This window comes from Monodon monoceros, unplaced genomic scaffold, assembly GCF_005190385.1.
Source record: "Monodon monoceros isolate NGI ecotype Baffin Bay Population unplaced genomic scaffold, NGI_Narwhal_1 Super_Scaffold_19, whole genome shotgun sequence".
Lineage (NCBI taxonomy): Eukaryota > Metazoa > Chordata > Mammalia > Artiodactyla > Monodontidae > Monodon > Monodon monoceros.
The window spans coordinates 69,193,600-69,220,870 of NW_021703775.1; the positions used below are offsets into that span (position 1 = coordinate 69,193,600).

Consider the following 27,271-nt stretch of genomic DNA (forward strand, 5'->3'; position numbering starts at 1 on the left):
AGCTATTAAACAAGTAGGAAGCTTCTGGAAGTCCTTTTGAGGCACGTGGTGGAAACCTGACAAATGTCTGGCTTGGAAGGGCAGGTCACAGTGCCCCAAGGCTTGAACCTTGCATTGTGTCAAGCAGGGTTGTATTTACTGGAGACCCCAGTCGCCTCTTGGCAGAGAGATGCTGGAGCCTGCTCCGGGGCAGCACGGGAGTGTCACCCCACTGTCTACAGACCCCCCCAACCCACAGAGATGCTCCAGGTCTTCACTGGGTTCTGTGCTCCCTGGGGACCTGCAGCACCTAGGACTTTGCCCAGCCTCTGCCGACCCTCACCACAACCCAGCTAAGGAGACAGTAACATAGGGAAGGGGGCCCTGGACTCGTGTTTGGGTGGTGTGCTTGCTGGCCAAGAAAGCAGCGGCGGATCTGCCCCCAGGCCACATGTGCCTGGTCAGGCTGGCTTCTGACATTCAGTCCTCTGGGCTGGGACAGAGCTTTTTTAATGTCTTGAAATTTAAATTCTGTGTGTGTAGGGGGAAGAAAAGAGGAAGGAGATCTGGGTTCCAGTTTCAGCATTGCCGGGCGTCTGTGGGCTCATAACCTAATTTCTCTGGGCTTCAAGTCTCTTCTACAAAATGAGAATAAGAAAACTTTGCTGTTGTGACAAACAAATAAGATAATGAATGTGAAGTCTCTTGTAAAACTTCATTAAAGTATTATTATTAGGTCCCAATCTTCTTTCTCCTTTCTGGAAGAAAAGGAAAAAAAAGTCATTTAGAACATATTTTAGGCCAAGCCCTCTGTTAGGTGGTGTTGCCTAGAATCTCTCTTTTAATCTTAGTGGAACAGGGTTGCAGTGAGGATGAGGAAGCCAAGTCTCAGAGAGGTTAAGTGACTTGCTCCAGGTCACACAGCCTGCTGGTGGTGTGGGAGGTCTCTGAGATGGCGTGGCCCAACCTCTTTGCCACGTGTTCACCCACTACTAGGCCCTTCCAAGTGTCTGCAGGGAGCATGGCTCCACAGGTGGGGACCCCACGGGCACTGTGTGGCTGCCACCACAGGCTCCGGCCAGTCTTCCTTAGGTTGGGGAGGCTGGTTGCCTTCGGAGGTGCCTTCTCCCCGCTCCTTCCTGCCCTGCAGCTCCTTGGAGAGTGTTTTTCGAAAACATCTAAGTTAGCTGTAATGAACAGGGGCCTCCCCCCAGCAGCAGAGCATCACAAGGTCTCCGAGGGCAGCTGACATGGACGCTGACACCCCAGAGCTGCTGTCTCTCCCTTGGTCTCTTCTCCCCTGCTTGGGAATGTTCTGGAATCTGCAGGCCGGAATGAGTTTATAGGGAGAGGTCAGCCTAGGCATTTGAGCCACCAGCCTGCCTCTGATGGGCTGACTTCCATTTCAAAGCCCCACTAAGAGCAGTCCCTGTCCCTGTGGGCTGTTAGAAAATGTGTGGGACATAGTGACTCATCAGATTCCAAGAGGAAGGATCTTGTAAAGGAATTTTCTCACGGTTGCATTTCTGAGCTGGGGTGTATTGTAAACACATTATCCAGCTGCCATGGGTTAGATGAAGCTGAATGTTTACCCACTTGGGAGAAGCATTCATTTTATTCATTATTTTTAAAACCTTGTGTTTAAAAGAAAAAAAGAACAATTTGTTTGAAATAAGACTGCTGCCCAGTCTAAAGGAGCCCCCTGGGACACAAAGAGCTAACCTCGACGGCACCCCAGAGCAGGGCTTCTCAGTCTTGGAGATGTGGCGGGCATCGCCCGTCTAGTGTGGACGGCCGTCGCTGCCCCGAACCACTGGGAAGAGCCAGGAGTGAGAGTCTGCGCATCGGGGCTCCTGCTCACTTTCAGAACTGGAAAGTGGAGCCGAAACTCTCCAAATACGTCGTTTGGATGACTAGAGAGGGCAGAAGCCTTCGGACCACGCTTATTCACTGGCCGTGGTATCAGAGCCCCGTCGTCATGTTTCCAAGACCCCGTCTCTCTCTCTGGTGCATGTGTGAAGCCATCTAACCTCTTCCTGAATGAATGAGACCCCACCACCCATCCCCACCCTTCTCTCACCGCTTTGTATGCTCTGCCTTATACTCTGGATATCTCCTGGACTGTCCCCCACATGCTGTCCTGGGGGTCTCCTCCGTCCTGGGTGAGTGACCGAGCCCCATTCCTCTCTGCTCTTAGGGTGGGGTGCAGCAGACGGGGTATTAATTAGAAGGCGGGTCCCGCGGAGGTGATGGGGGCCAGAGGTGGACTTTATGCTGGCTCCTTGTCTGCTGGCCAGAGGCTGAAGGGGTCAGGTGAGGGGTGAGTCTGTGACGTGGTTCCGTTACCTGGTCCGTACAGCCCAGCAGCTCTGGGTTCCTGAGCACCGGGTGCTGGATGAGGCCTGGGCTGGGCTCTGGGGACACAGGGGTGAGGAGGACAGCAGTGCCTGCCTTAGCAGGTGCCCCGGGTTTTAGAGAGGGGACAGATGTGTGTGAGGAGGATGGAGAGGGAGGAAGGGAGATGGGAGGCTGAGCAGGAAGAGGGGCTGCCAGGCGGGCCGGCTGTGGCTGGAGTGTTGAGGGTTGCAGGGTATTCGCGCAGCAGTGGGTTCTGGGAAGGCAGTCCTGGAGGGAGAAGAGACGAGTTCTGACAAGGAAGCCCTTCGCCCCTCCCCCCGGGGTGGGAGCATCAGAAGATTCATCCCAGGCCTGCAGAGGTCAAGGCTCAGCTGGGAGGAGCCCGTTCGTCATAGTCACGTGAGAGACGCATTTCAGATTCTCTCTAGGGTTCAACCTTTCCTGGTGGCCAAAGGTTTTCCTGGGTCTACAGCTCTTAAACTGTAGCGAGAGGCCGTACTAACGGATGTGTTAGAGAGGTGACAGCTGCCCCGCTTACCCATCCTCGTGGCCTGACCTGGACCTTCTCCGGCAGCGCTGGGCTCCCGGGCTCCGCGGTGGCGTCCTGGTCACCGTCGATTCCTCGGCGCTGGCGCTGTTCGGGGCTCACTGCCGAAGGAGCATAACTCATTTTTTCCAAGTGTGTTAGGAGGAGCACATCCCTTTTGCTAAGTGAGACACACTTACAGGCATAATTTAGGGATTTCTGAGCCTAGAGCTAATGACCACCCATGTGTATGGAAGTAGTGGAAATCTGTAGATGTACTACTTTGTTTCAGATTAAAAATGCAAGCAGCTCACAGTAAGTGCTTTAGGGCTGGTATTTTGGTGGAAATTTTAATTTTAGTTTTAGAAAATAATAGCCTTTCTGGGGAAAGGTGGGGTTATAAATATGTAAGTTAGCTGAGGGGTGCTTGTAGGGTGGGGTTTTGTACCAGAGAATAATGAGATGCGTGCAGGAAGAAACCTTATCCTCTAGTTTTGAGCCCTTGCTTAATCTCAATTCCTTCTCCTGTAAAATTGGAATAATGTCACCTGCCTTGTGAAGATTAAACAAGATGAGGTGGGTGAAGTGTGTGACCGTGTCTAGAACGTAAGGTTGTGATGTAAGAGGATGTTACGGGTGAGGAAACAGGCCAGGATCAGGGGTTCCCGGCCCTGGCTGCACGCGGGGACTGCTGTCCACACCCTCCCCCGCCCCGCCGGTCACCTGTGCACCTCTGGGCCCCCATCACCCCAGGGGACCGTGTTGCAGTGCAGCTCCTGCTCCGTCCCCAACCCTCCTCCCCAGAGCGAACCCCTGCTTCCTCGGCTGGAGGTCTCCTTGCCTTAGTGGATTTGTGCCCTGGACTTGGAGGCTGAGCCTCTTGCCCCACCGTGCCTGGCACCGGGGGGTTGCCTCACTCCTTCTGGGCCTCGTAGCCCTGGAGACAGGTCGGGTGGACCAGAGCAGCAGCGCCCTGAGGGCCCTTTCTTCCGCTGAGGCAAGTTTAGAGAATTGGGGGAGCTCCAGGAGACCCAAGGCCTGGGACTGTTGGGAGAATTGTCTGGAAACAGCTGTGCTCACTGGAAGGTGGGAGGGAGTTCCCCGGCATGGACGGCACCTGCAGGACCCACCTGACTGCAGCGCATGGTCCAGATGTGGCCGTTTCCCTCCGCATCCCTGCAGTCGAGAGTGCAGGTCAGGAAGGGGATGAGGCCTCTGGGTCCGGGGATGCCCAGGGCCCGGGAGGCAGCGTGGTGCTCTGGCTAACTTGGAACTGACCTGCTCTCCTTCCCTTGGCCTCTCGGGATCAGGTTCATCTCCAATCCCAACCTTTGCCCTCAGAAGTGAGGTCTGATGAGGACCAGTGTCAGGACCGAGGGGTCTTCCAGATGAGTCAGTCCCTCCCTCGCTCATAGATGATGAAGTGAGATCAGGGAGGTTATGTGACCTGGCAGCCACCCGGCTAGCGAGGGGCAGTACCGGAGTCCAGCGTTCCTCTTAAATTTACTTTCTAGATCATCTGTACCTACAAGTGAGTGCAAAAGTAGATTTTATTTTAAAACGTGCACTTCAATGAAAGGAATGCTGTCCTGCCTAGACATTCCCCAGGCGTGAACCCAACCTGAATCCTCTTTTTTTTTTAAGTTAATTAATTTATTTTTATTTATTTATTTTTGGCTGCATTGGGTCTTCGTTGCTGCGCGGGGGCTTTCTCTAGTTGCAGCAAGTGGGGGCTACTCTTGGTTGCGGTGCGCGGGCTTCTCATTGCGGTGGCTTCTCTTGTGGAGCACGGGCTCTAGGTGCGTGGGCTTCAGTAGTTCTAGCTCGCGGGCTCTAGAGCGCAGGCTCAGTAGTTGTGGCACACGGGCTTATTTGCTCCATGGCATGTGGGATCTTCCCGGACCAGGGCTCAAACCCGTGTCCCCCGCATTGGCAGGTGGATTCTTAACCACTGTGCCACCAGGGGAGTCCCTGAATCCTCTTATTTTTTGTATTATAATCTTTGGTTTGAAACTTTTCCACTAGAGTTGCTCTCTGACAGCCTGTCTGCAGGTTTGGTTTTCTTAGGTGGATGCCCTGTGGGTAACGACGGCAGCTCAGCACTGTACATTTTACAGAGCTCGCCTCATGCATCCTCATGAGGTGGTCAGGAAGACCCCTGAGTGAGGAGCTCTGTCCCCAGCCGTGTGATAGCCCAGGCTGGTTGTGGCCAGGGCAGAGACAGGCCTGTGGCCCCAGGTCAGCCTGCCTTGTCTGGAGCCCCTGGTTCAGTTGCTGACACTGGTAGGTGTGGGGTCCAGACGTGTGGCTCCTCCCTCGCCCTCCAGGACCCCAAGCCCCGTCAGCCCGGAGACCCTTGGCCTGGTGGCTGCTGTGTCTGGACCCCGCGTGGGCTTCGGTGGAGTGCCACTGCTTGGTGAGGACGCACGGGGTGCGGCCTGACCTTGACAAGCTTCCTGCACCATGAACTTGGAGTTGCGCAGGTCTCTAAGGCCACACGGACCCCACAGGAGGTGGAGGTTCCTAGACCTCAGGCTAGACTGGCTTTGAGACCCAGTGATCTGTGTGATTTGCTTTGACTCACTGAACGTGAACGATAAATTGGCAGCTTTTCCGGTCGTCAGATGTTTAGGAAGTGGCCTGAGAGCATACTCGTATTACTGACCACTCCAATGGGAATGGGTCGTCACGGTCCAGAAGAAGGTGCAGGAGCCGTCCTACAGGACTTTGAAATGCCCTGCTTGCCCCGCAGGCGGTGTAGGCGATCAGGCTGCCCAGGCCCAAGAACACAGCTGGTTGTTAGTTGCTAGAACCAGCCATCTAAGAAGCTCGTGAAATCTTCACCCAGTGATTTGATGACCAGCACCAAGACACACCTCACCTACTTTATTGAGTGCCCCCTGGGCTTAGACTGGTGCTCAAGTACAGACTCTTCAGGAAACTTCTGTGGGGGGTGGTAGGTCCTCCTGGTTAGTTTCGACCAAAAGCCACAATGAAACATAAAAACAGTTAGAGGGATACAGCATAACCAAGAGTACCCAGGAAATTAATGTTAGAATTAACTTGCCTTATTGTCTATTAAACTGTCTTGTTTCAACATCTAAAATTGACTTCCCTGCATTTTTCACCTACCCCAGAATTTATTATGTTCCGCTGGGCCAATCTTTTCTTCCCCTAGGGTCAGAAACTAAGAACTTCTGTCTCCCTTCCTGCCTCTCAACTTCCAACTTCTGCTCCAGAAACCACCCCCTTGGGAGGAGGGGTCTGTCCACCTCTGGCAGGACCTCAGGGAATCAAGGCAGGGAGCGTGGGGCAGCCCTCAGGGGAGTGGGAGGCACCAGACCTGGAAACAGGCCTTGTTGGAGAAGCTTCATGGCCAGTGGTCTTGGAAAAGTGGGAGGAATTAGAACCTGGTCCAGCCCCAGATGGGGTCCAGTCAGGTCAAGGATAGGAGCCGGCAGCAGACAGCCCCAGGAAGTCAGGTGTGGTTTGAATGTCAGGTCCATAGCCAAGGTTACCTCTGGCGGCCTGTGGGAGCGGGCTGGGGACCAAGGACACCTAGGCCAGCCTGCAGGGTGCCAGGGGTGGGGGAGCAGGTTCTCGATGCCCAAAGAAGCCCTTGGTGCCAATGCACTGAGCTCACCGGACAGACGTCAGATCCCACCTGCCTCTTCCCCTTCCTGGAGCTTCAGTTCTTCATGAGACCTGGATGTTGGTACTGGCCACCCTCTCACCTGCTGGCAGGTGGGGTTGGCTCAGAGGATGCATGTGAATCCCAGAAGCCTGTAGCCTGAGGCACACGTGTTAGGTGGCATCGTGACAACTAAATCAGCCCAGGACCTCTTCTGGTCTCCTGTGACCTTCCATATGATCTGCAGCTGTTAGGATTCTACACCCCTGGCCAGTAGATCTGGGCTTGGTTCACTTTCCTCCCCAGCTAATCAGCACAGTAGCTAAATGCGCCTACGAAGTAAGGGTGCAGTAAGTGGTGGTTGAACAAGCGAGTGAGTGAATAGATGAGTAGCAGAAGGACTGCTCAGGCTGCACACGTAGGCAGGATTGGCCAGCTTCCCTACCATGAAAAGGTGGAAGGGAGAACAGCAGTCCCCTCACTCATCCATGGTGATGGGGCAGGGTCTACTTCAGGGATCTGAATAGCCCCTCGAGGTCAGAAGCTTTGCTGGGGACCTCCCTGGACAGTGGGCAACTTGCACTTGGATTTTGGTCACTACCTGCCCACCTCCTCCACCCTTCTCCTGAAGACGTGCCTTGACCATTGTCCTTTCCTCTCTTCCTCCTCTGGATACAGATGCTGGCCAATGTCTTCCTCTACCTGTGCGCCATCGTTGTGGGCATCATGTCCTACTACATGGCGGACCGCAAGCACCGCAAGGCCTTCCTGGAGGCCCGCCAGTCACTGGAGGTGAAGATGAACCTGGAGGAGCAGAGCCAGCAGCAGGTGAGGCTCTTTGGGGGTGGCCTTGGGGCAGTGCCGGCCTGGAGCCTGGGTTTGGGGCCTGTCGGAAGGGCGTGAACCCAGTTGCTGTGGGTACCCCAGGGCTCCATGTGAATTCTTTTTCTCTGGAGGCATCACTCTGTGTTATTCCTCTCCCCGCTCCCTCTGCCACACCCCCCTGGGCAGATCGCTCACCTACTTTGTTCTCAGGGCTCCTCTCCCTGCGGTGGGGTAGGGGTGGGAGACCCATCCCCTGGCCTCGGGGGCCCTTGTGTGTGAAGTCTATCAGCCCCTCACCCCTCCTCCCACAGGCTCAGGGAAATCTCCCCACTGCCTTCTCCCGCTAAGTCATTTGTGAAGACCTAAAACTGAGCCCAACCCCTGGGGAGCCCGCTGTTTACATTTTTCCGTCAAGAGAAGTGCCTGCCTGCAGTCCCCTCTCTTTTGTTTACTGGCTTTACTCCAGCCTGATCCACTGCAGAGACTCCCCGCTCTCGTGTGACTCAGTCTTTTAAATAGTTTTTGGTCTGGGTTCATCTCACATGCTTTTTGAAGGATTTCAGAAATTACATCCACCAGTGTCCTGTTATCCATAGGTTGACTTGCCCTGAACAAACAAACTCAATAGGTTGAAAACATGATTTCTCTGCTCTGGAAACCATGTCATTTTGTGTTCAGGTGGTGCTATTTGCTCTGGGTTCAGTGGGTTCACTGAAATTGCTGTTTTCATAGACCCTGCCACCCAGGTGGGTGGGGCCTTAGTTTCGGGGGGGCCCCACTGGTGGGCCTCATGTTCTCTAGACAGTGCTATTTGAAGGCACACACTGAGTCATTTAGCTGATGTGTCCTAGCTTTGTCTGTCCTGGGAGGTTCTTTCTCTCTCTGTTTACCAATGAGATCTAGAAGCTCCTGAGTTGGGCCTCGGACTCATCTCTTTCAGAAGACAGGCTTTAGAAGGGGAGCCTTCCTACCTCTGTTGTGACAAAGGGCCCGTCATATTCGTCCCCTTCTCCTCGGCCCTGTATCCTGTGGTTACCGAGGAGCTGCTGCGGCTTGAACATATTTAAAGAATCCTCAGTAAAGCTTTACTGGCTTTATTGAGTTCCTTCAAAGGCATTCTTTAATTTCTGCTTTTTATACTGTCTTGGTTCTTGTTTGCATTTGATCTCTCGTAATGTGGAGGCAGCCCTCTGGGTTCTCTACATTTAAAAAAAATGCATGTGTCACCACTGAGCTAGACTGGGGAGTTCTTTTTTATATAGTCTGTGCAGTTTTCAGCATACCCATCTGTGTTCATCTTGTCTGTCTCATAATGTATAATCCAGGACATCTTCAATTACGTTCAGTAGTGCTTGGTGGGGGCCTCCTGGTGTGGTGAGTCTCACCCTGAATCTGTTAGTTGCTGGGTGGGTGATTTAGACAAGTTATCCACCCCACAGAGCCTCACTTCCCTCATCTGTGAAGTGGGGGTATTGATACTCCAAAGTAGAGATGTTGATACTCATCTTGCTGAGGGTCAGATGGGAAACACAGAAGTGCTTTGTAACCAGTAAAGCTGGAAACAGTGATGGTCAGGCTGAGGTACAGAGGCCACAAGGCCCACTTTCTAATGCCCCTTTGGGCAGGATCAGTGTGGGGAGCCTGGGGTCTGGCTGAGAAGAACCACCCCTGTGTGCTTTTGTGACTGTGGACATGAGAGCTGCTTGCCATTTTAACTTTCTTTCCATGTCCTTGACAGGTTTGGGTATCATGGTTATGCCAGACTTATTAATTGGAGAAATGTTCCCTCTTTCTAATCCCTGGAAAAGTTTAAGGAAGATTTAGGTTATTCCTTTAATGTTTAGAAGAATTCACTAGTGGAGCCTTACTGGGTCTGGAGTTTTCTTTATGAGAAGGTTGTTTCATCTAAAGATAGAACGTTCTACATTTCTTTTTGCATGAGTTTTGGAAAGTTTTTGTTTTTTCAAGAACTTGTCCATTTCATCTAAGTTTTCATATTTTTGATATAATGTTCATTATATTTTCTTTTTATGTGTCATTGTGTATGGGATTTGTGTTCCTTTTTTCATTACTGATATTGGTAATTTGTGCCTTCTGTTTTTAAATGTTTTCTTAATTTGTCCTACTAAGGTTTATTAATGTTTTAGCCTTTTCAGTGAAACACCTTTTTGGTTCTTTTTGCGTTTCTATAATTCATTAATTTATGCTTCTAACTTTGTATTTCCTTTCTTTGGGATTAATTTAGTGTTCTTTTTTACCTTCTCAAAATGGAACTGATATAGCTAATTTCCAGCATTTCTTTTCTAAAACATGTACGTATGCTGTAGATTTTCCTCATTACAGTGCTTTAGCTTTATCCTGCAAGTTTTGATATGTCATATCCCTGTTGTCATTTAGTTCCATTTTCTAAATTCTAAAATTTATATTTTCTAAATCCATTGAGATGCCTTTGATCCATGAGCTATTTAGGAGTACATTAATTTCCAAATATCTGGGGAATGTTTAAAAGTTATCTTTTTATTATTGATTTTTAGGTTCATTTGACTGCGGTCAAAGAATATGCTCTGCATGATTTTAGCCCTTTGAAATTTGTTGAAACTTGATTTTTGACCTAGCATGTGATTGGTTTTGATGCAGTTAAGAATAATGTATATTGGGACTTCCCTGGTGGCGCAGTGGTTGAGAGTCCGCCTGCCGATGCAGGGGACACGGGTTCGTGCCCCGGTCCGGGGAGATCCCACATGCCGTGGAGCGGCTGGGCCCGTGAGCCATGGCCGCTGAGCCTGCGCATCCGGAGCCTGTGCTCCGCAATGAGAGAGGCCACAACGGTGAGAGGCCTGCGTACCGCAAAAAAAAAAAAAAAAAAAAAGAATAATGTATATTCTACAAAATGTATCAAAATGTCTTTCAAAAATGAAATAAGGTCAATAAATGTCAATTAGGATTCATTTGCATCTACCCCAAAGTATTTTTTGCATCTTTGGTCACAGTGCAAAGACCTCACAACACTTAATTCCCCCTCCCCAATACTTTCTGGCGACTGTAATATATTTTATTTTATTATTTATTTATTTCAGGTTTTCTAAAATTGGGGTATAGATGATTCACAGTATTTTGTTAGCTTCACATGTACAACATTGTGATTCGATTGTAATGTATTTTATGTAATTCTATTGTAATGTAATGTAATTCAACATATGTTTTAAGCCCCACAAAACAGTCTCATAAAGTTATAGTCTTCTACAGTTAATATTCATTACCTACGTTTGCCCATATTTTACCCTCTCAGTTACACTCCATTTCTTCTTCAATGCTGTGCTTCCATCTCCTTGAGGAATTCCTTTTAATATTGCTTTTCAAGTCAGTATGTTGGCACTAAATTCTCTCCATTTCTAATTGCTAGAAGTGTGGGGGGTTTTTTTGTTTTTGTTTTTTTCTTTTTTTCTTTTTGCGGTACGCGGGCCTCTCACTGCTGTGGCCTCTCCCGTTGCGGAGCAGAGGCTCTGGACGCGCAGGCCCAGCGGCCGTGGCTCATGGGCCCAGCCGCTCCGTGGCATGTGGGATCCTCCCGGACCGGGGTACGAACCTGCGTCCCCCGCATCGGCAGGCGGACTCTCAACCACTGCGCCACTAGGGAAGCCCAAAGTGTGTTTATTTTAATTTCAATTTTGAAAGTCATTTTTTATCAGATATAGAATTTAAGGTTTCTGGATTTTTACTTTCTGCCCTTTGAAGGTGTCTTTCTATTATCCTGGGGCTTCCAGCTGTAGGACATAGTGTTGCTCCTTTTGTTATTTATATTTTGAAGTACAGTTGCTGTATAATATTATGTAAGTTACAGATGTACAATATAGTGATTCACGATTTTTAAAGATTATACTCCATTTATAGTTATTATAAAATATTGGTTATATTCCCCATGTTGTACAATAATACTGTTGCTCCTTTTAAACTAATGCATATTATTTTCCTCTGGTTGCTTTTACTGTTTTTTTTTGTCTTCGGTTTTACTTTTGCCTAGGAGTTTTCTTTTGAAGTTACCCTGTTTTGTTCTTAGAGAGCTTCTTGCATTGATGGCTTGATGAAAATTTTTAGCCAGTATCTTTTTGTAGCTTCTCTGTCATTCTGTCCTTTCCTTCTATGACTCTAGATATCTTTATTAGACATTTCTACCATGTTCCATAAATGTCTGTATCTTCCTTTTTTTCTTTCTGTGCTTCAGACTGAATATTTTTACTGACCTAACTTTCAGTTTACTAATCCTCTCTTCTGCTTTGTCAACTCAATGGTTGAGCTCATCTCTCGAATCCTTAACTTCAGTATTGTACTTTATTCAGTTCTAGAATTTCCATTTTATTTTATTTTAAAAAATTTTCGATTTGATTTTAAAAAATAGATTTGAATTCTCTGGTTAAGTTCCCCATTTTGTCATCTGTTTTTAGAACCATATTAAACATTTATTTTAAAGTCTTTGACAACCATGGTATCAGAATACTGATGGGTCTGCTTTTCTCTCTTGACTTTTGGTCCTGTCTTATGGCATCCTGGACTTTTAATTAACACTGGATATTGTGTATGGAAAATAATAGCAACCCTAAATGATGTTGTGTCTCTCCAGACAGGATTACTTTTCTCGCAGAAGATGGTTATAGTAGGGTTAGCTCAGATTGATCCCATGTGGGGGTGAGAAGATTTAAAGCTGGGTTCAGTGAGCTGGTCTGTTTCTGTTCTGTGCCTACTCTTAGGAAATACTCCTTCAGGGGTCTTGACTGAAAGGGTGTCCTCCTCTTGAGGGACCCTGAATTCCTCAGCATTAAGAGACTGCCAAAACTATCCTTTGATTTTTGCCTCCTGTCACTTTCTGCTTGGATTTTCGGTCTCTTGCCCCATACGGCTTAGGGATTGGCAAATGCCTCAAGGGGCATAGTTGTAGAGAAAGTCAGGCTTACTTTTCTATGGTTCTCTTTTGTCCAGGATCTCACCCCTCTACTCTGCGTTGGAATCCTTGTTCACCAGTTATTGTTTCTCCAGCCCCTCGGAAGCTCTAGCCATTGCTGTCTGTTCAGACTCTCAACCCTGGTCTCAAGGGAAAAGGTGGCAGAGTGTGTTGGGCTCACTTAAACGTGTCTCCTTCCCTCAGAGAGCTTGTGCCCTGAAGTCCTAGCTGTCTTGGTTGTTTCCTGTTGCCTTCAGATAGCTGTTCTTTTGTGTTTTATCCGGCTCTTATAGTTGTTCTTGGCTAAAGGGTTGGTCTGATATAAACTCCTCTATAAGAAGCAAGAATCGGACATTACTTAAAATATTTTAAAGTTTATTTCAGAGTAGCCAGAAGTGTGCATATTATAAAATTACAAAGGTATGAAAAAAATTGTACCATGGAAAGTAAGTTTCCCTCTGTATATCATCCACTTTCCCATCCCTCAGACAACCACCGTCATCTCTGTTGTGTAACCTTTCAGAGCTATTCTATTTCCAAATCATTGTATATAGGCACACCTTGCTTTATGGAACTTCACTTTATTGATTGTGCTGTGCAGGTATTGAATTTTTTTTTTAACAGATTGAAAGTTTGTGGTGGCAATTCCCTGGCAGTCCAGCGGTTAGGACTCTGTGCTTTCACTGCCGAGGTCCCAGGTTCAATCGCTGGTTCGGGAACTAAGATCCCACAAGCCATGGCGTGGCCAAAAAAAAAAAAAAAAAAAAAAAAGGGAAAAGAAAGTTTGTGGCAACCCTGAATCAAGCAAGTCTATCAGCACCATTTTTTCCAACAGCATTTGCTCATTTCATGTGTCTGGGTCACATTTTGGTAATTCTCACAATATTTCAAACTTTTTCATTATTATTATATTTGTTGTGGTGATCTGTGATCAGTGATCTTTGATATTACTATTGTAATTGTTTTGGGGGACCACGAACTGCGCCCCTATGATACGGCAAACTTAATAAATATGTGGGTTCTGACTGCTCCACTGACCAGCCATTCCCCCATCTCTCTCCCTCTCCTCGGGTGCCCTATTTTCTGAGATACAACAATATTGAAATCAGGCCAGTTAATAACCCTACAATGACCTCTAAGTGTTCAAGTGAAAGGAAGAGTCACATATTTCTCACTTTAAATCAAAAGCTGGAAATGATTAGCTTTAGTGAGGAAGGCATGTCGAAAGCCAAGATAGGCCAGAAGCCAGGCCTCTTGCACCAGTTAGCCAAGTTGTAAACGCAAAGGAAAAGTTCTTTTTTTTTTTTTTTGCGGTACGCGGGCCCCTCACTGTTGTGGCCTCTCCCGTTGCGGAGCACAGGCTCAGGACGCACAGGCTCAGCGGCCATGGCTCACGGGCCCAGCCGCTCCGCGGCATGTGGGATCTTCCCGGACCAGGGCACGAACCCGTGTCCCCTGCATCGGCAGGCGGACTCCCAACCACTGCGCCACCAGGGAAGCCCATGGAAATGTTCTTGAAGGAAATTAAAAGTGCTACTTCAGTAAACACAAGAATGATGAGAAAGCAAAAGAGTCTTATTGCTGATATGGAGAAAGTTTTAGCGGTCTGGATAGAAGAACAAACCAGCCACAACATTCCCTTAAGCCAAAGCCTAATCCAGAGCAAGGCCCTAACTCTCTTCAGTTCTGTGAAGGCTGAGAGAGGTGAGGAAGCTGCAGAAGAAAAGACTGAAGCCAGCAGAGGTTGGTTCCTGAGGTCTAAGTTCTAAGGAAGAAGCCGTCTCCATAACATGAAAATGCAAGATGAAGCAGCAAGTGCTGGTGTAGAAGCTATAGCAAGTTATCCAGAAGATCTAGCTAAGATCGTTAATGAAGGTGGCTACACTAAACAGTAGGTTTTCAATGTAGATGAAACAGCCTTCTATTAGAAGAAGATGTCATCTAGGACTTTCATAGCTAAAGAGGAAAAGTCAATGCCTGGCTCCAAAGCTTCAAAGAATGAGCTGACTTTCTTATTGGGGGCTAATGCAGCTGGTGACTTGAAGTCGAAACCAATGCTTATTTACTGTTCTGAAAATCCTAGGGCCCTTAAGAATTATGTTAAGACCTGTTGAGACCTAATGCTCAGAAAAAAAGATTCCTTTCAAAATATTACTGCACAATGACAATGCACCTGGTCACCCAAGAACTCTGATGGAGGTGGACAAGGAGATTACTGTTGTTTTCATGCCTGCCAACATAACATTCATTCTGCAGCCCATGGATCAAGGAGTAATTTCAACTTGCAGGTCTCATTATTTAAGAAATACATTTTGTAAGGCTATAGCTGCCATAGGGAGTGATTCCTCTGATAGATCTGGGCAAAGTAAATTGAGAACCTTCCGGAAAGGATTCTTTATTCTAGATGCCATTAAGAACATTCGTGATTCATGTGAAGAGGTCAAACTATCAATATTAATGGGAGATTGGAAGAAGCTGATTCTAACCTTTGTGAATGACTGAGGGGTTCAAGACTTCAGTGGAGGAAGTAACTGCAGATGTGGTGGAAATAGCAAGAGAACTAGAATTAGAAGTGGAGGCTGGGACTTCCCTGGTGGCACAGTGGTTAGGAATCCACCTGCCAATGCAGGGGACACAAGTTCGAGCCCTGGTCTGGGAAGATCCCACATGCCACAGAGCAACTAAGCCCCTGCGCCACAACTACTGAGCCTGTGTTCTAGAGCCCGTGAGCCACAACTACTGAGCCCGTGTGCCACAACTACTGAAGCCCACGTGCCTAGAGCCCGTGCTCTGCAACAAAAGAAGCCACCACAATGAGAAGACCACACACCGCAACAAGAGAAGCCACCGCAGTGAGAAGACCGTGCACCGCAACAAAGAGCAGCCCCCGCTCACTGCACTAGAGAAAGCCCGTGCACAGCAACGAAGACCCAATGCAGCCAAAAATAAATAAACAAAATAACTCAATTTATTTTTTAAAAAAAGAAGTGAAGGCTGAAGATGTGACTGAATTGCTGATGAAACTAATGGATGAAGTGTTGCTTCTTATGAATGAGCAGAGAGGATGGTTTCTTGAGGTAGATTCTACGCCTGGTAAAGATGCTGTGAAGATTGTTGAAGTGACATCAAAGAATTTAGAATATTACTTAAATTTAGTGATAAAACAGCGGCAGGGTTTGAGAGGATGGACTCCAGTTCTGAAAGAAGTTTTACTGTTGGTAAAATGCCATCAAACAGCATTACATGCTACAGAGAAACCATTCGTGAAAGGAAGCGTCCGTTGACGCTGCAGACTTCGTTGCCGTCTAGTTCTAAGATGACATTGCCACAGCTACCGCCACCTTCAGCAGCTACCACTGATCAGTCAGCAGCATCAACATCAAGGCAAGACCCTCTGCCAGCAAAAAGATCGCGGCTCGCTGAAGGATTAGGTGATTGTTAACGATTTTTAGCAATGAAGTCTTTTTTAAAATTAAGATACATGCATTGGTTTTTTTTTTGATATGCTATTGCACACTTAATAGACTACAGAATGGTGCGAACATAACTTTTATATGCCCTGGGAAACCAAAAAAATTCACGTATTCGCTTTATTGCAGTATTCGCTTTATCTCGATGTTAGGTTTATTGCAGTGTTCTGGAACTGAACCTGCTGTATCTCTGAGCTGTGCCTGTACAGCCTTTTCACACACAAATGGTAGTGTGTTCACTCCTCTGCACTCCATCTATTCACCTAATCCCTTAGAGAGGGTTCTAAGTCCATATTGCAATTGCCTCATGCTTTTTGTGACAGTACTGTATTCCAATGTATAGAGGTAACATCATTTATTTAAAAGGGCTCCTGTAGGTAGACATTTAGGTTATTTCCAATTTTTTGCTACTGCAAACATTGCTGTAATAGACATCTTTATGGGGACACCATATTATACGTGTACAAATATATCTGAAAACTCAAAACCTAGAAGTGGAATTGCTGGATCAAAGAGCATGTGCATTTTAAAAATTATATATATATATATATGTATATATGTATATATATGTGTGTGTGTATGTGTATACATACGTGTGTGTATATACATATGCATATTTACTGTGGTAAAATATACAGAAGATAAAATTTACCATTTTAGTCATTTCGAAGTGTATGAGTTCAGTGACATTAAGTGCATTCACAACATCGTGTTGCCATCACCACTGTCCGTTTTCAGAGCCTCTTCATCCTCCCAAACAGAAACTCTACACATTAAACATTAACTCCTCGGCCTCCTCTCCCCAGCCCCTGACAACCACCATTCTACTTTTCTTTATGAATTTGTCCTAGGTACCTCATATAAGTAGAATCCTACAATATTTGTCCTTTTGTGACTGGTTTATTTCACTTAGAATAATGTCTTCAAGGGTCATCCATGTTGTAGTATGTATCAGAATTCATTCCTTTTTAAGGTTGAATAATATGCCATTGTATGTATGTAACATGTTTATCCATTCATTTGTTGATGGGCTCCACCTTTTAGCTCTTGTGACTGATGCTGCCATGCACTATTGGTGTACAAGTATCTGTTTGAGTCCCAGCTTTGCAGGTCTTTGGGGTATAAACCCAAGTGGAATTGCTGGGTCATATGGTGGTTCTGTATTTAACTTTTTGAGGAACCAGGCACGTGCATTTTTCATGTTGATAAATATTACCAAATTGTCTCATAGAGGTTCAAACAATTTACACTCTTCCCAGGAATGAATGAGGGTGGACTTAGGCACTTAAGTTTTCCTTGTTTATCTAGAAAAGACTTCTTTGCTTTTGGAACCCTGCAGCTCCCCCCAGGGATGCCTATTTGAAAACCCCAGCTGCAGGGAACAGACCCCAAGGCAGTGGTAACATCCTGTGGGCTGTTGCCTGCTGTTTCCTTATTTGGCTCAAGTCACAGCCAGGTAAACACAGGTTTGGAAGAGTTTCTTTTCTTTTTCAGCATATGTTGTATGACATTTGATCAAAATAGACAAGTATAAAGAAAAAATACTGATAGAGGCATATTCCTTCAAGTCTTTTTTCCTTCTTCTGTGTTTGAAAGAGTGTTAACCCTGATTATAAAAGTAACATCTTATTCTCAGATGTAGCAGTTCAGAACCAGATACTCAAGTCTTATGCCCGTCTCGTATGGTTATTATGGAAGCTCAGTGTAAAGGGTTTTTTAGCGCAGTGCTAAAGAGTAGGCAGTGAACTGTCTACCATCATACTATTGTTGTTGGATACATTTTGAAGATACAGAGAAGTAGAATAAAACCTCCCATAATCCAGGGGTTACATTTAAAAATAATTTTAAAAAAATTTAAAAAAATAGTGTGTTAAATTGGGTTCTCGGCGAGAAAAGACTTTCAGGTTTGCTGGATTTTTTTTTTCCCCTTTTTGTTGAGGTGAACAACATATAACATAAAATTAACCATATTGTACAATTTAGTACATGGCAATGGCCCCAGCCCAGGGGACGCTGGCCAAGGAGGAGTCACGAGGCAGGATGGGAGCCGGCTGGGGCCGGTGCACCCTTGTCCATGGTTCCAGTCAGGACAGAGCTTGCTCCCTCCCCAGGCGTCAGGGCTGACGTGGAGAGTGGTGTGGGCTCTGGGCTGATTTTACATCCCAGGAATGTCAGCTGATGTGTCTCTGGAGCTGAGTGCAGGCCACTGGAGAGGTTGCACACTCCCATTTCACTTTCTTCCTGCGAAAGCCCCTCGTGAGAATAAAAATGAGATAATAGATGTGAAAACGCTTTGGAAGGGGCTGCAGAAAGTCCTAGTGGGAGAGGAAACAGAAGCTGGTTTGGCCACCTATGTACTCACATTTGTTTAAATGCCTTTTTTAAAAGTTCCCAATTTGCAGGGGAGACCTCCTTTCAGAATTTAGTTCTCAGGGTCCGTGTCTCACTTTTTCTTTTGCTGGCGAGTGTTTATCTTGTCTTCTAAACTGCTTTGGGAGGGGGCACTGTGTGTGGCCTCCAGCCGTCACTCTCCTCTCTGGCGTCAGGAGCCCACCCCGATCCTCTGGTTCTGCCTTCTTTGCTGCTGTCACGTGGGAGGTTGGGCTCTCCTTTGCTAAGATGAGCAGCCTCCTGCTGACGGCGGGTGATGCCCGGTGGGTGGGCCGCCGGCCTTGTCCCTGGCAGGTGCTCAGCTTGTCTCCTCTGCCAGGAGGGATGGGACCTCATGGAGCTGAGGCTCTGTGAGTGTGGCCCTGGCAGGCGAGGGCTCTCGTTGCATCGCCCAGCGCATATCTGGTGCTTTAGGCCGTCCAGTGGCGTTGACCACAGGGTGGTCCGGTGGACTTCAGGCCTGTCTCCAGCTTCTCCTTGGCTCCACGGGCCTGTTAGGGTCGAGCAGGAGGCCCAGAGGAGGGAGCTGGAGTTTTCTTTATTCCCATGTGACCATAACACGAGGGTTTAGTTGGGGACCTTGGGGGTTGCTAAGCACCCCGACTGCCACCTGACAGCTGCAGGCACCAGGGAAATCCACCCAGTACACACCCGTCGCCAGGTACAAACTCTAGACTTCTGAGCCTTTCCGAAGCACGTACTCGGAATTGCTTCCCAGGGAGCGGGAGGTGGTGGAGGAGGGTGTGGGGGAGGATGGAGGGATGACGGACACACGGCAGGCTTGCACTTCCTTCAGATCATGTTCAGTTAGGAAACCAACCTGGTCCTCACCTGGGGAGGAGAGCTGCCCTTGGTCCCCACCCTCCTGGGGGAGGAAGCTGCAGCCGGTGTTGGGGGGAGAGCCCAAGGCTGCCTGTGCGGGGTTCTAGGCCAGAAAACCATCCACCGCCACCCGTACCCACCTAGGGCCAGGGGTCAGATCACCTTCTTCCATGGTGCCCTGGGGAACTCGGTGTGGGTGAGCGCTGGGGGCCCTCACCTCTGGGGGGACGCAGACAGAGCAGTCGCTTCTGCCTCTCCTGCTACTCCAACCCAAGGCCCAGAGCACCTTGGACTAGGGGTGGTGTTTCTTCTTTGTGCAGGAGTGTTTCCCTGGGTGGGTGACCTTCTGCCCTTGAGCAGGTCACCCCTTTATCGCGAGACTCAGACTTCTCTGGTAAGAGAAGCTTGGGACTGGGACTGCTGCCCTTTCAAAAGCTCAGTTTCTGGTCTTTCTGAAGGTCTCTGACCTCTGGCCAAGCCTGCCTCACTGTTCCCTTCAAGACCTTTAGCTGTGAGGATAAGGTGTAGAGTGACCTCAGCCTCAGTTGGTGGGGAGAGGGGAGTCAGAGTGACAGAGAGAGACAGAGAGATGAGGGGGTTGCCTCCTAGCCTGGGGGTGGGTTTCTAGTGTCAGCCCTCAAAGCGCCAGCTGTCGTCCTGGCAACAGTGGGGCTGGGGCTGGGGACCTGCCTCCTGTGTCACCGCACGTCATCGCAGCTGATGGAGGCGGGGCAAACCCATCGTTTACTTGACGGGAGCCATGGAGGAAACCCCCTGACAGCAGCCTCCAAAGATGCTTGCTGTCTTAACTGCTTCACAGAACCACTCACGAGTATTTTTTAGTTTTTAGTTTAGCCTTGGAGGCCTCTTGGTTTGAGAAAAGCCAGAAGGTGAATTTCCCATGGTGAAGTAGGCATTAGTGCTTCTGTCGGTTCCAGCTCTGACCTCCTGGATTTCACAGAATGTTCTTCATTCTAACATTCCAGGATGTAGCAGAACAAGCCCATGTTAGGTGATACACCTGATGAGCCCACAGAGGACAGGCTTTTCTAGGGCCGTGGAGGGCCCCTGCCGGTGGGGGGACATTTGCTGGGTCGGGGGGACTGGGTGCTGGTGGCACTGCTAGTGCATGGCCCCGTGTCTGGGCTGTGGCCTCCATGCTGGCTCCCTGCCAGGCTCTAGAGGGTCCTGGGCCCAGAGACGTCCTCCAGCAGTGCTCTTCTCTCCACACAGTTGTAGAGTCTACGGTCGGGGTCCAGTCTGGTCCGGGTTGTGGTGCGTCCCCACCTTTATCTGGCTGTAAAGATGAAGTTTTGTTTAGTAATAGGAGTCGTTTTTTGTTTGTTTTGTTTTTAACAATTACTTCTGCCCAGTCTTGAGCTGAGTTTTTACTGAATTATCTCATTTAATCATCACGACAAAACCCAGATGGGGAGTTGGCCCTCCCTCTCGGTGAGGGCCTCTATTTGGGAGATCTACTTGGGGAGAATTAGGTGAGTAGTCCCCAGACTACATCTGGCCTGTCAGTTTCTGTTTTGTTTGACCTGCCCAGAGCTTCAAAATTTTCTAATACTTAAAAATTTGGACATTCTGTATAAAAACTTGTATTTCTGACTGCCTTGAGAAATGGAAATGTCTGACAACACGGGGTGCAGAGTGAAGCTTGCATTCACATCCGAGCCAGGCCACTTACTTGCACCATGACCTTGAGCCAATTACTTATGCCCTTTGAGCCCCCATTTCTTTGCCTGTGAAATGGGAACAGAATAGGATTGTCAGACTGTCTAAAAGAGAGGATTCATCCCACAAATATTTGAGGCACGCTTCTAAACACTGGGGATACAGTTGTGAACAGAACAGATTCTAGTGGGGGAGACAATCATTAAACAAATGCTATGTTAGGAAGTAGGACAGGCAGTAGAGAAAAACAAAGCAGGGGAAGGAGCATAGAGCCTGCCAGAAGTGAAGGGAGGTTGCTGTTTAATATCGTGTGGCCAGAGAAGGCTTTCCGATAAGATGAGATTGGAGCAGAGACCTGAAGGCAGTGAGGGTGTGAGCCATGCAGTGATCAGAGAAATGAGCAGTAAGTGCAAAGGCCCTGTGGTATGTTCATAGGATGTCAAGGTGGTCAGTGCAGATGGAGCAGAAGTGAGGGGATGAGAGGTAGGAGGTGAGGCAGAGAGGTGATGGGGGCCAGATTCTACAGGGCCTCATTAGGACCTTGGCTTTTCCCTTGAGGGAAATGGGAGACATTGGAGGGTTGTAGGTTTTAAATGGATCAGTCTGGCTTATGGTGGAGAAGAGATAGCAGTGGAAGCAGGGAGACCAGTTAGAAGCATTGCAGTAATTTTGGTGAGAGAGGATAATGGCCCAGACCAGGATGGAGGTGATGAGAACAGAGGATTCTGGGTATGTTTTGAAGACAGAGCCAACAGGACTTACTGCTGGGTAGAACAGCAGATGAGAGAGTGGGAAGTCAATGATGGCTCTAAGGATTTTAGCCTGCAGGTGAGCTGCTGCTTCGGGTCCAAGATGGAAGCAGGTGATGTGTGCTTCCATGGCAGACATAGTAGCAATCTTTTCCACTGATCACAGACGTGACCTCGGCATCCTTCTCAACACAGTGCTCCAGGCAGCTGCTCTCTGTTCCTCCGAGTTGGACTTAATTGCTGCGGTAGTGTTCTAGAGCTGCATAGCCATTTGTGACTATTTAAGTTAAAATTAGTTAAAATTTTAAAATTAAAAGTCAGTTCCTCAGGACTTCCCTGGTGGTCCAGTGGTTAAGACTGTACGCTCCCAATGTAGGGTTCCCAGGTTTGATCCCTGGACAGGGACCTAGGTCCTGCCTGCTGCAACTAAAGATCCTGCACGCCGCAGCTAAAGGTCCTATGTGCCGAAACAAAGACCTTGTGCAGCTAAGTAAATAAATAAATGAATACTAAAAAAAAAAAAAAGTCAGTTCCTCCATTGCACTGGCCACATTTCATGTGCTCAGTAGCTCCATGTGGCTGGTTCGTGGCTACCGTATTGGGGAGCACAAATTACAGAGCATTTCTGTGACTACAGAAAGTGCTGTTCTAGAGGGTGATGGCCTGCCTCTTGGGCCACGTCTCCTAGTTGACAGCTTATTAACTCATCAGACCTCTAAGGAGCACCCTCTCTTGGTGAGGGCTCCAGATGCCACACGTGTGGGCTGTCTTTGGGCCCAAAGGGCAGTCTCCTGAGATAGTGGTCACGTTGGCCCACAGTGGCCCATCTCGGGACTGCGCAGAAGCCAGGCAGGTGACCAGCAGCTGCACTGGCTCAGCATCCCCTCTCCCACTCTAGCAGCGTAAGGGTTCTGGGCTGACCCTGGGTCTGTGTGGTTTCTGGGCTGTTCTCCCAACACTGAGATTGAATGTGGTCCTGCTTCCGTCTTGGAGCCCGTCTACCTGGGAGACTCTGGGCTGCTGGCGTGGAGCCTGTTTTGCAATGGAAGGTCTTGTTTAAAGATATGCGGGTCTTTGAGTTACACAGCCTCTCCCTCCTCTGAACTCTCATGGCCTTTGGCTGAAGACAGCAAAGCACTCCTGTCCTGGGAGACCAGCCAGTCGGCAAGTGACTTGACTGCCCTGCTCATCCAAGCTCTTGGGAGTACTGTTTGCCTTTGAGCTTCACAGCATGTAGCTTGGGGACTTGCCTAGATGACCAGTGATTGTTCTTTGATGACTTTGAGTGACCGAGGTCATGACCATGTCTTTTAGATGGGGCAGCATGTGTGGGCCCCTACTCTACAGGGCGGCTGTCTGCTCACGTAGAAGCGGCAGCACCGGGGCATCCAGATTTCACGTGATGCGGTCCTGCGTCCTCTCATCAGGGAGAGAGGAGTTGTTTGGGCCCTGACCTCCCTGGGCTAAAGGCCAGGTCCTCCCCTGCGTTCCCTTCCTCCTGCTGCCTCCTCTGCTCAGGTGCTCAGGCCAGGATGGGCACCTGGGGGGGTCCAGTGACCTTTTGGCTTCCAAGTGGCCTGGAAACTCCAAGAACGTGGACAGATCAGGACCAGAACAGACACGTTTGCAGACAGCTGTGGGTCTGCTCACAGCCTGTTGTGGTGACATGTATGTGTGTGTGTGTGTGTGTGTGTGTGTGTGTACCCCGTAGGACACACACATTCTTTAAATAGACAAGCGGACTTAACGGGCTTACTTTGTACAGACAGTGGACACACACACTCACAGACGCACATGCACACGTACCGGCCACCTGGGCACTGTAGGTCTCTCCACTTAAATCTGTCTTCCTCTCTCTGCCCCTTTCACAAAGATGTTGTAGAAACTTAGCTTCTCATCAGCCAAGCTCGTTTATCCACATCCCTGGTGGCCACCCTGCTGTAATTAACTCCTGAATATGCCTCATCACAGTATCAGCTGTAACAACTCGGGGCCCCTCGGAGTGGTGCTGGCCTCCTCTGTCTCAGTCCTGGGGCAGCAGGAAGGCGAGGCCTGGCGTGCTTGATCCGTCCCTTCCCAGAGCCTGGCCGAGACCATGCTGACAGTGCCCTGGCCGGGCTCACGGCTCACCTGAGCAGCTCGGCATGTAACCGTTTACAGATGAGGAGACCCCAGCCCAGGAGGCCAAGCATCCTGCCCTGGGACACTGTGGTCTCTTCTCCCACCCCTTGCCCTACCCGGTCTGCTCACCTGCCTGGGGCAGGCCTGGGTCCTTCTCCCCAGGATCTGGGTAGTTTTCTGCTCTACCCATGAAGGCTACTAGAAACTTCCTGTCTCCTTCTGGACCGTGTCTGATTCTTTTCCCAGAGGGCCAGGGCCTTGCCTTCCGTTGCCGTGTGTTTTTAGGATGAGCCTTGAGGGCTGGGGAGAGGCTGCGTGAGGCCCTTCACCCCTCCTTCTTTCTCCGTGTGGAGCCGTGTCTCAGCCCCCGAGCCCCTGAGTCCCTGTCCTCTGCTGGTGGTTCCATCCGTGGTTGCCCCCTCCTGCCGCCTTCTCACGTGGTGTCTGGGGACGAGAGGTCGCCACCTCTGGGGCAGCACATTCTTTGTTTGCACTGTTTTGACTTTTAGAGAATTCTCCCTCCGCGGGAAGCAGCAGTCTGTTCCCCGCAGTCTTCCCTCCCGGGGCCTTCAGAGCAAACTCATCCCTTTTCCGCACAACAGCATCCCTCAGACTTTAATTCTCCATGGGGCCGCGGATCCCCCTCTTCTCTGGGCTGATTCCCACCCACCCTCAGGTGACCGGACTCCGGCTCCCTCACCACAGGGTCACTCGCTGACCAAGGCCCAGGAGATCTGTTTCTTTGTTGGGGGGGAGGACCCAGAAGCTCCACCGCCTCCTCTTTCGGGACCTTAACTTCTATTAAGGGCCAAGGGGCTTGTGTAGGCATCATTTTATGCTGTGAATTCATTTAAAATCTAATAGCATCTCAAATGGCCAGACTTTTCCCCCAGGGTTGATACACTGTGTCCCGCCGCCGTCCTGTCGTCTGGCAGTTGGTTTTGGGGACTCAAGTAGAGGTTATTGCATTTACCTCTTTTGAAGTTGATCCTCTACATTTTACCAGATTGCTCTGGGGTAAAGTCCATATTAACCAGTTGTCCTAGTGACATGCCATCCACACATTTTATAGCTACATGGTCTGTATCTTCTCAAGTGTTCCTCCTGGAAAAATGTCCACTTCGAACAAAGAAAGAGATCCTTAAGAGAGAACCCATCTTACACATGAACAACCAAGGCCGAAGGGGCAAAGTGTATGCCCCAGGTCGCAGGGGCCTTAGTGGCCCGACCCCAGCTCAGTGATTTTTTTGCTCTGCCCCCCAAAGCTACTCCTCTTCCTTCTGACAAGATTTTTAAATCTTTAAAATGCTTTGTCTCTTCAGCAAAGTCTGCTTTGGAGTTAGTCATTATTATCTCCACGTCTGTCTCTTCAGCCTCCAACTTTCATTCCTTCTTTCGGTCCAGACCATCAGATTTTAAAAGTAGCTTCAAGGTAAGGAAATGTCATTTTCCCACAGTCCAGTTTTCTGGCAAACTTCCACCGTGTCCCTTAAAGTCATGGTCCAAGAGTGAAGCAAGCACATGCCAGAACTTCAGGGCACCACAAGCCTGAAAAGGCAGAGTCCTGAAAAAAGTGCCCTCTGTGCTCACGTCACTTTTATAAAGGAGAGATGATAGGAAGGGGCCTGGAGTTGATCACAAGAATTCACACGATAATGAATGCTGAGCGTTAGAATTCAAAATACCAGGAGTTTTAAAGAGGTGGGGGGGGGGGCGACAGTCTCAATTCAGTTTTGAAAATATTACAAAATGACTAATTTAAAAAATAAAAAAGGGTTAAGGGAGAAGATAAACTAAATGAAAAGATTATCCAAATTATTGAGCATCCTCCCCCTGCCCACTGTATTAGTTCCTGATAAACTTTGATCACATCCTCCTCTTTACTCCCAGTTCTCTGGGACTGTGGTCATCAGTGGGTTTTGGCTTTCCTGGAGGAGTCTGGGTGAGTGTTGGACCTCTGCATCTTTGACCGTATGAGTCCAAGTTTCTGGAGGTGTGTTGCCATTTCCACCTTGACGTGAATCACACTGCTGTCCTATCCTCTGGGTTTCAAGTGTTCTGCTTCTTTCTTTCCTCTTTTTTTTTTTTAGTATCTTCCTTCTTTTTAATATTTCTTTTCTTTTCTTTTTCTTTTTTTTTTTTTGGCTGTGTCAGGTTTTAGTTGAGGCATGCAGGGTCTTCAATGAGGCATGTGGGATCTTTTGTGGTGCACGGGCTTCTCTCTAGTTGTGGCATGTGGGTTTTCTCTCTAGTTGTGGTGCGTGGGATCCAGAGCGCGTGGGCTCTGTAGTTTGCGGCACACAGGCTCTCTCATTGAGGCGCGTGAGCTCAGTAGTTGTGGCACGTGGGCTTAGTCCCCCTGTAGCATGTGGGATCTTAGTTCCCTGACCCGGGATTGAACCCGCATCCCCTGCATTGGAAGGAGAATTCTTTACCACTGAACCCGCAGGGAAGTCCCCATTCTGCTTCCTTCTAATCCACAAGTCCCGGTTGAGGTTTTTGCCCGCTGCTCGGGCATGGCCTTGGAGGTGGGGGTCTCCAGCAGTGACCTCGGCCGCAGGATCTCTCTCTGGGTGTACAGATCAGCTCCTCTCCACTACAGGACCATGACTGTGCCCTTCCCCTTGGTTTCCTTTCCTTCAAATCCTTCTCAAATGCTCATAAAGTGGTGCTTCCAAACTTCAGTGTGGTCACCAGTCACCTGAGGATCCTTGGGCCTTGCTGGGTGAGCCCCAGGTGATGCTGAGACTTCCCCTCTGCAGGCCAGACTTGGGGTCATGAGGCCTTGGTCCCGTGGGATGGGCTCAGCTGTACCAGGGGACCTCCCAGCGCCTAGACGTCCAGGGGCTCATCAGAAGTTTCTGCTCCTCCAGTAGCAGCGCCAAGTGATGCCGAGGTTCGCACAGGAACCACGCACCTGTGGGCCCCTTGCGGTCAGTCCAGTGGCAGCTCACTGGACCGTAGGGGAGACCTGGTGGCACCCCCGTCTAGGTGAGCCCCTCTGGAGCTGCCGCAGTTGGCTTCTCTTACAGCTTTGGGGTGACCCAGCATCTCAGGGCCCTCACAGTTGGTCACATCCAGAACCCACTGTCAGTTACTGAGGCAGAGCTCTCAGCATCGGCCCCCTTCTCCTCCTCCCCTCGGCCCGTGGGAAAAGGGGGGTGGGCTCAGGGCAGTCTCCTGACCTGCCCAGCACTGAGCCCAGGCCTCCCCTGCGTCCGCCCCAGCAGCTGCCCTGGCCCGGCCCGCCCTCCCCGGTGCCCCGCTGTGGTCTGGTGGGCCTGGGCCAGCATGCTGAGGCACCCACAGAGGACCTGCCGTTCCACACAACAGCACAGGGACCGGGGCTCATCCCCAGGGGAGCCGTGTTGTCAGGTCCTTACCAGATAAGATTTGGGCACTTCTTTTTCTTCACATTCATAGCAGAACAACGTCCGGTGCAGGTGAGAGAGAGTGTGAAAAGTACGTCTTTTGGTGGAGAAAAACCCACCAGTTCCATCGGTCAGGGAGCCCTGGGTCCACGTTCCGGGTCTGCCACTACGGCTGAGGAACCAGGACAATCCACCTAACCCCTCCACACCTCGATTTGGGCACCTGCAAGATGGAGGCAATATGACGTGTTTGTGAAAATATTGGGTAGGTGAGAAAGTTTTAGGGAAGAAGAGGGACGGTCTTGATACTGGTCGTTAGTGTCCACTTGCCTGGCGACTTTCTGTGCTTCTGAGAACTGCAGCAAGAAGCCAGCCCAGGGCGCCGGTTCTATCGCGTGGCTCCCTAAGAGAG

At 49.2% G+C, this 27,271-nt stretch overlaps 1 protein-coding gene across 4 annotated transcripts in view; it reads left to right on the forward strand.

The window, feature by feature from the left end:
* ADCY3 (adenylate cyclase 3) overlaps positions 1–27,271 on the forward strand; it is an 81,414-nt gene that overhangs the window by 27,345 nt on the left and 26,798 nt on the right. For 3 of the 4 annotated variants that reach the window (XM_029232092.1, XM_029232090.1, XM_029232091.1), the window contains exon 3: positions 7,173–7,322. In XM_029232092.1, the coding sequence (XP_029087925.1) occupies positions 7,173–7,322 (150 nt within the window). Of the gene's footprint in view, positions 1–2,033; positions 2,142–7,172; positions 7,323–27,271 lie in introns of those variants that run through there. The other variant, XM_029232093.1, reaches the window with a different exon arrangement.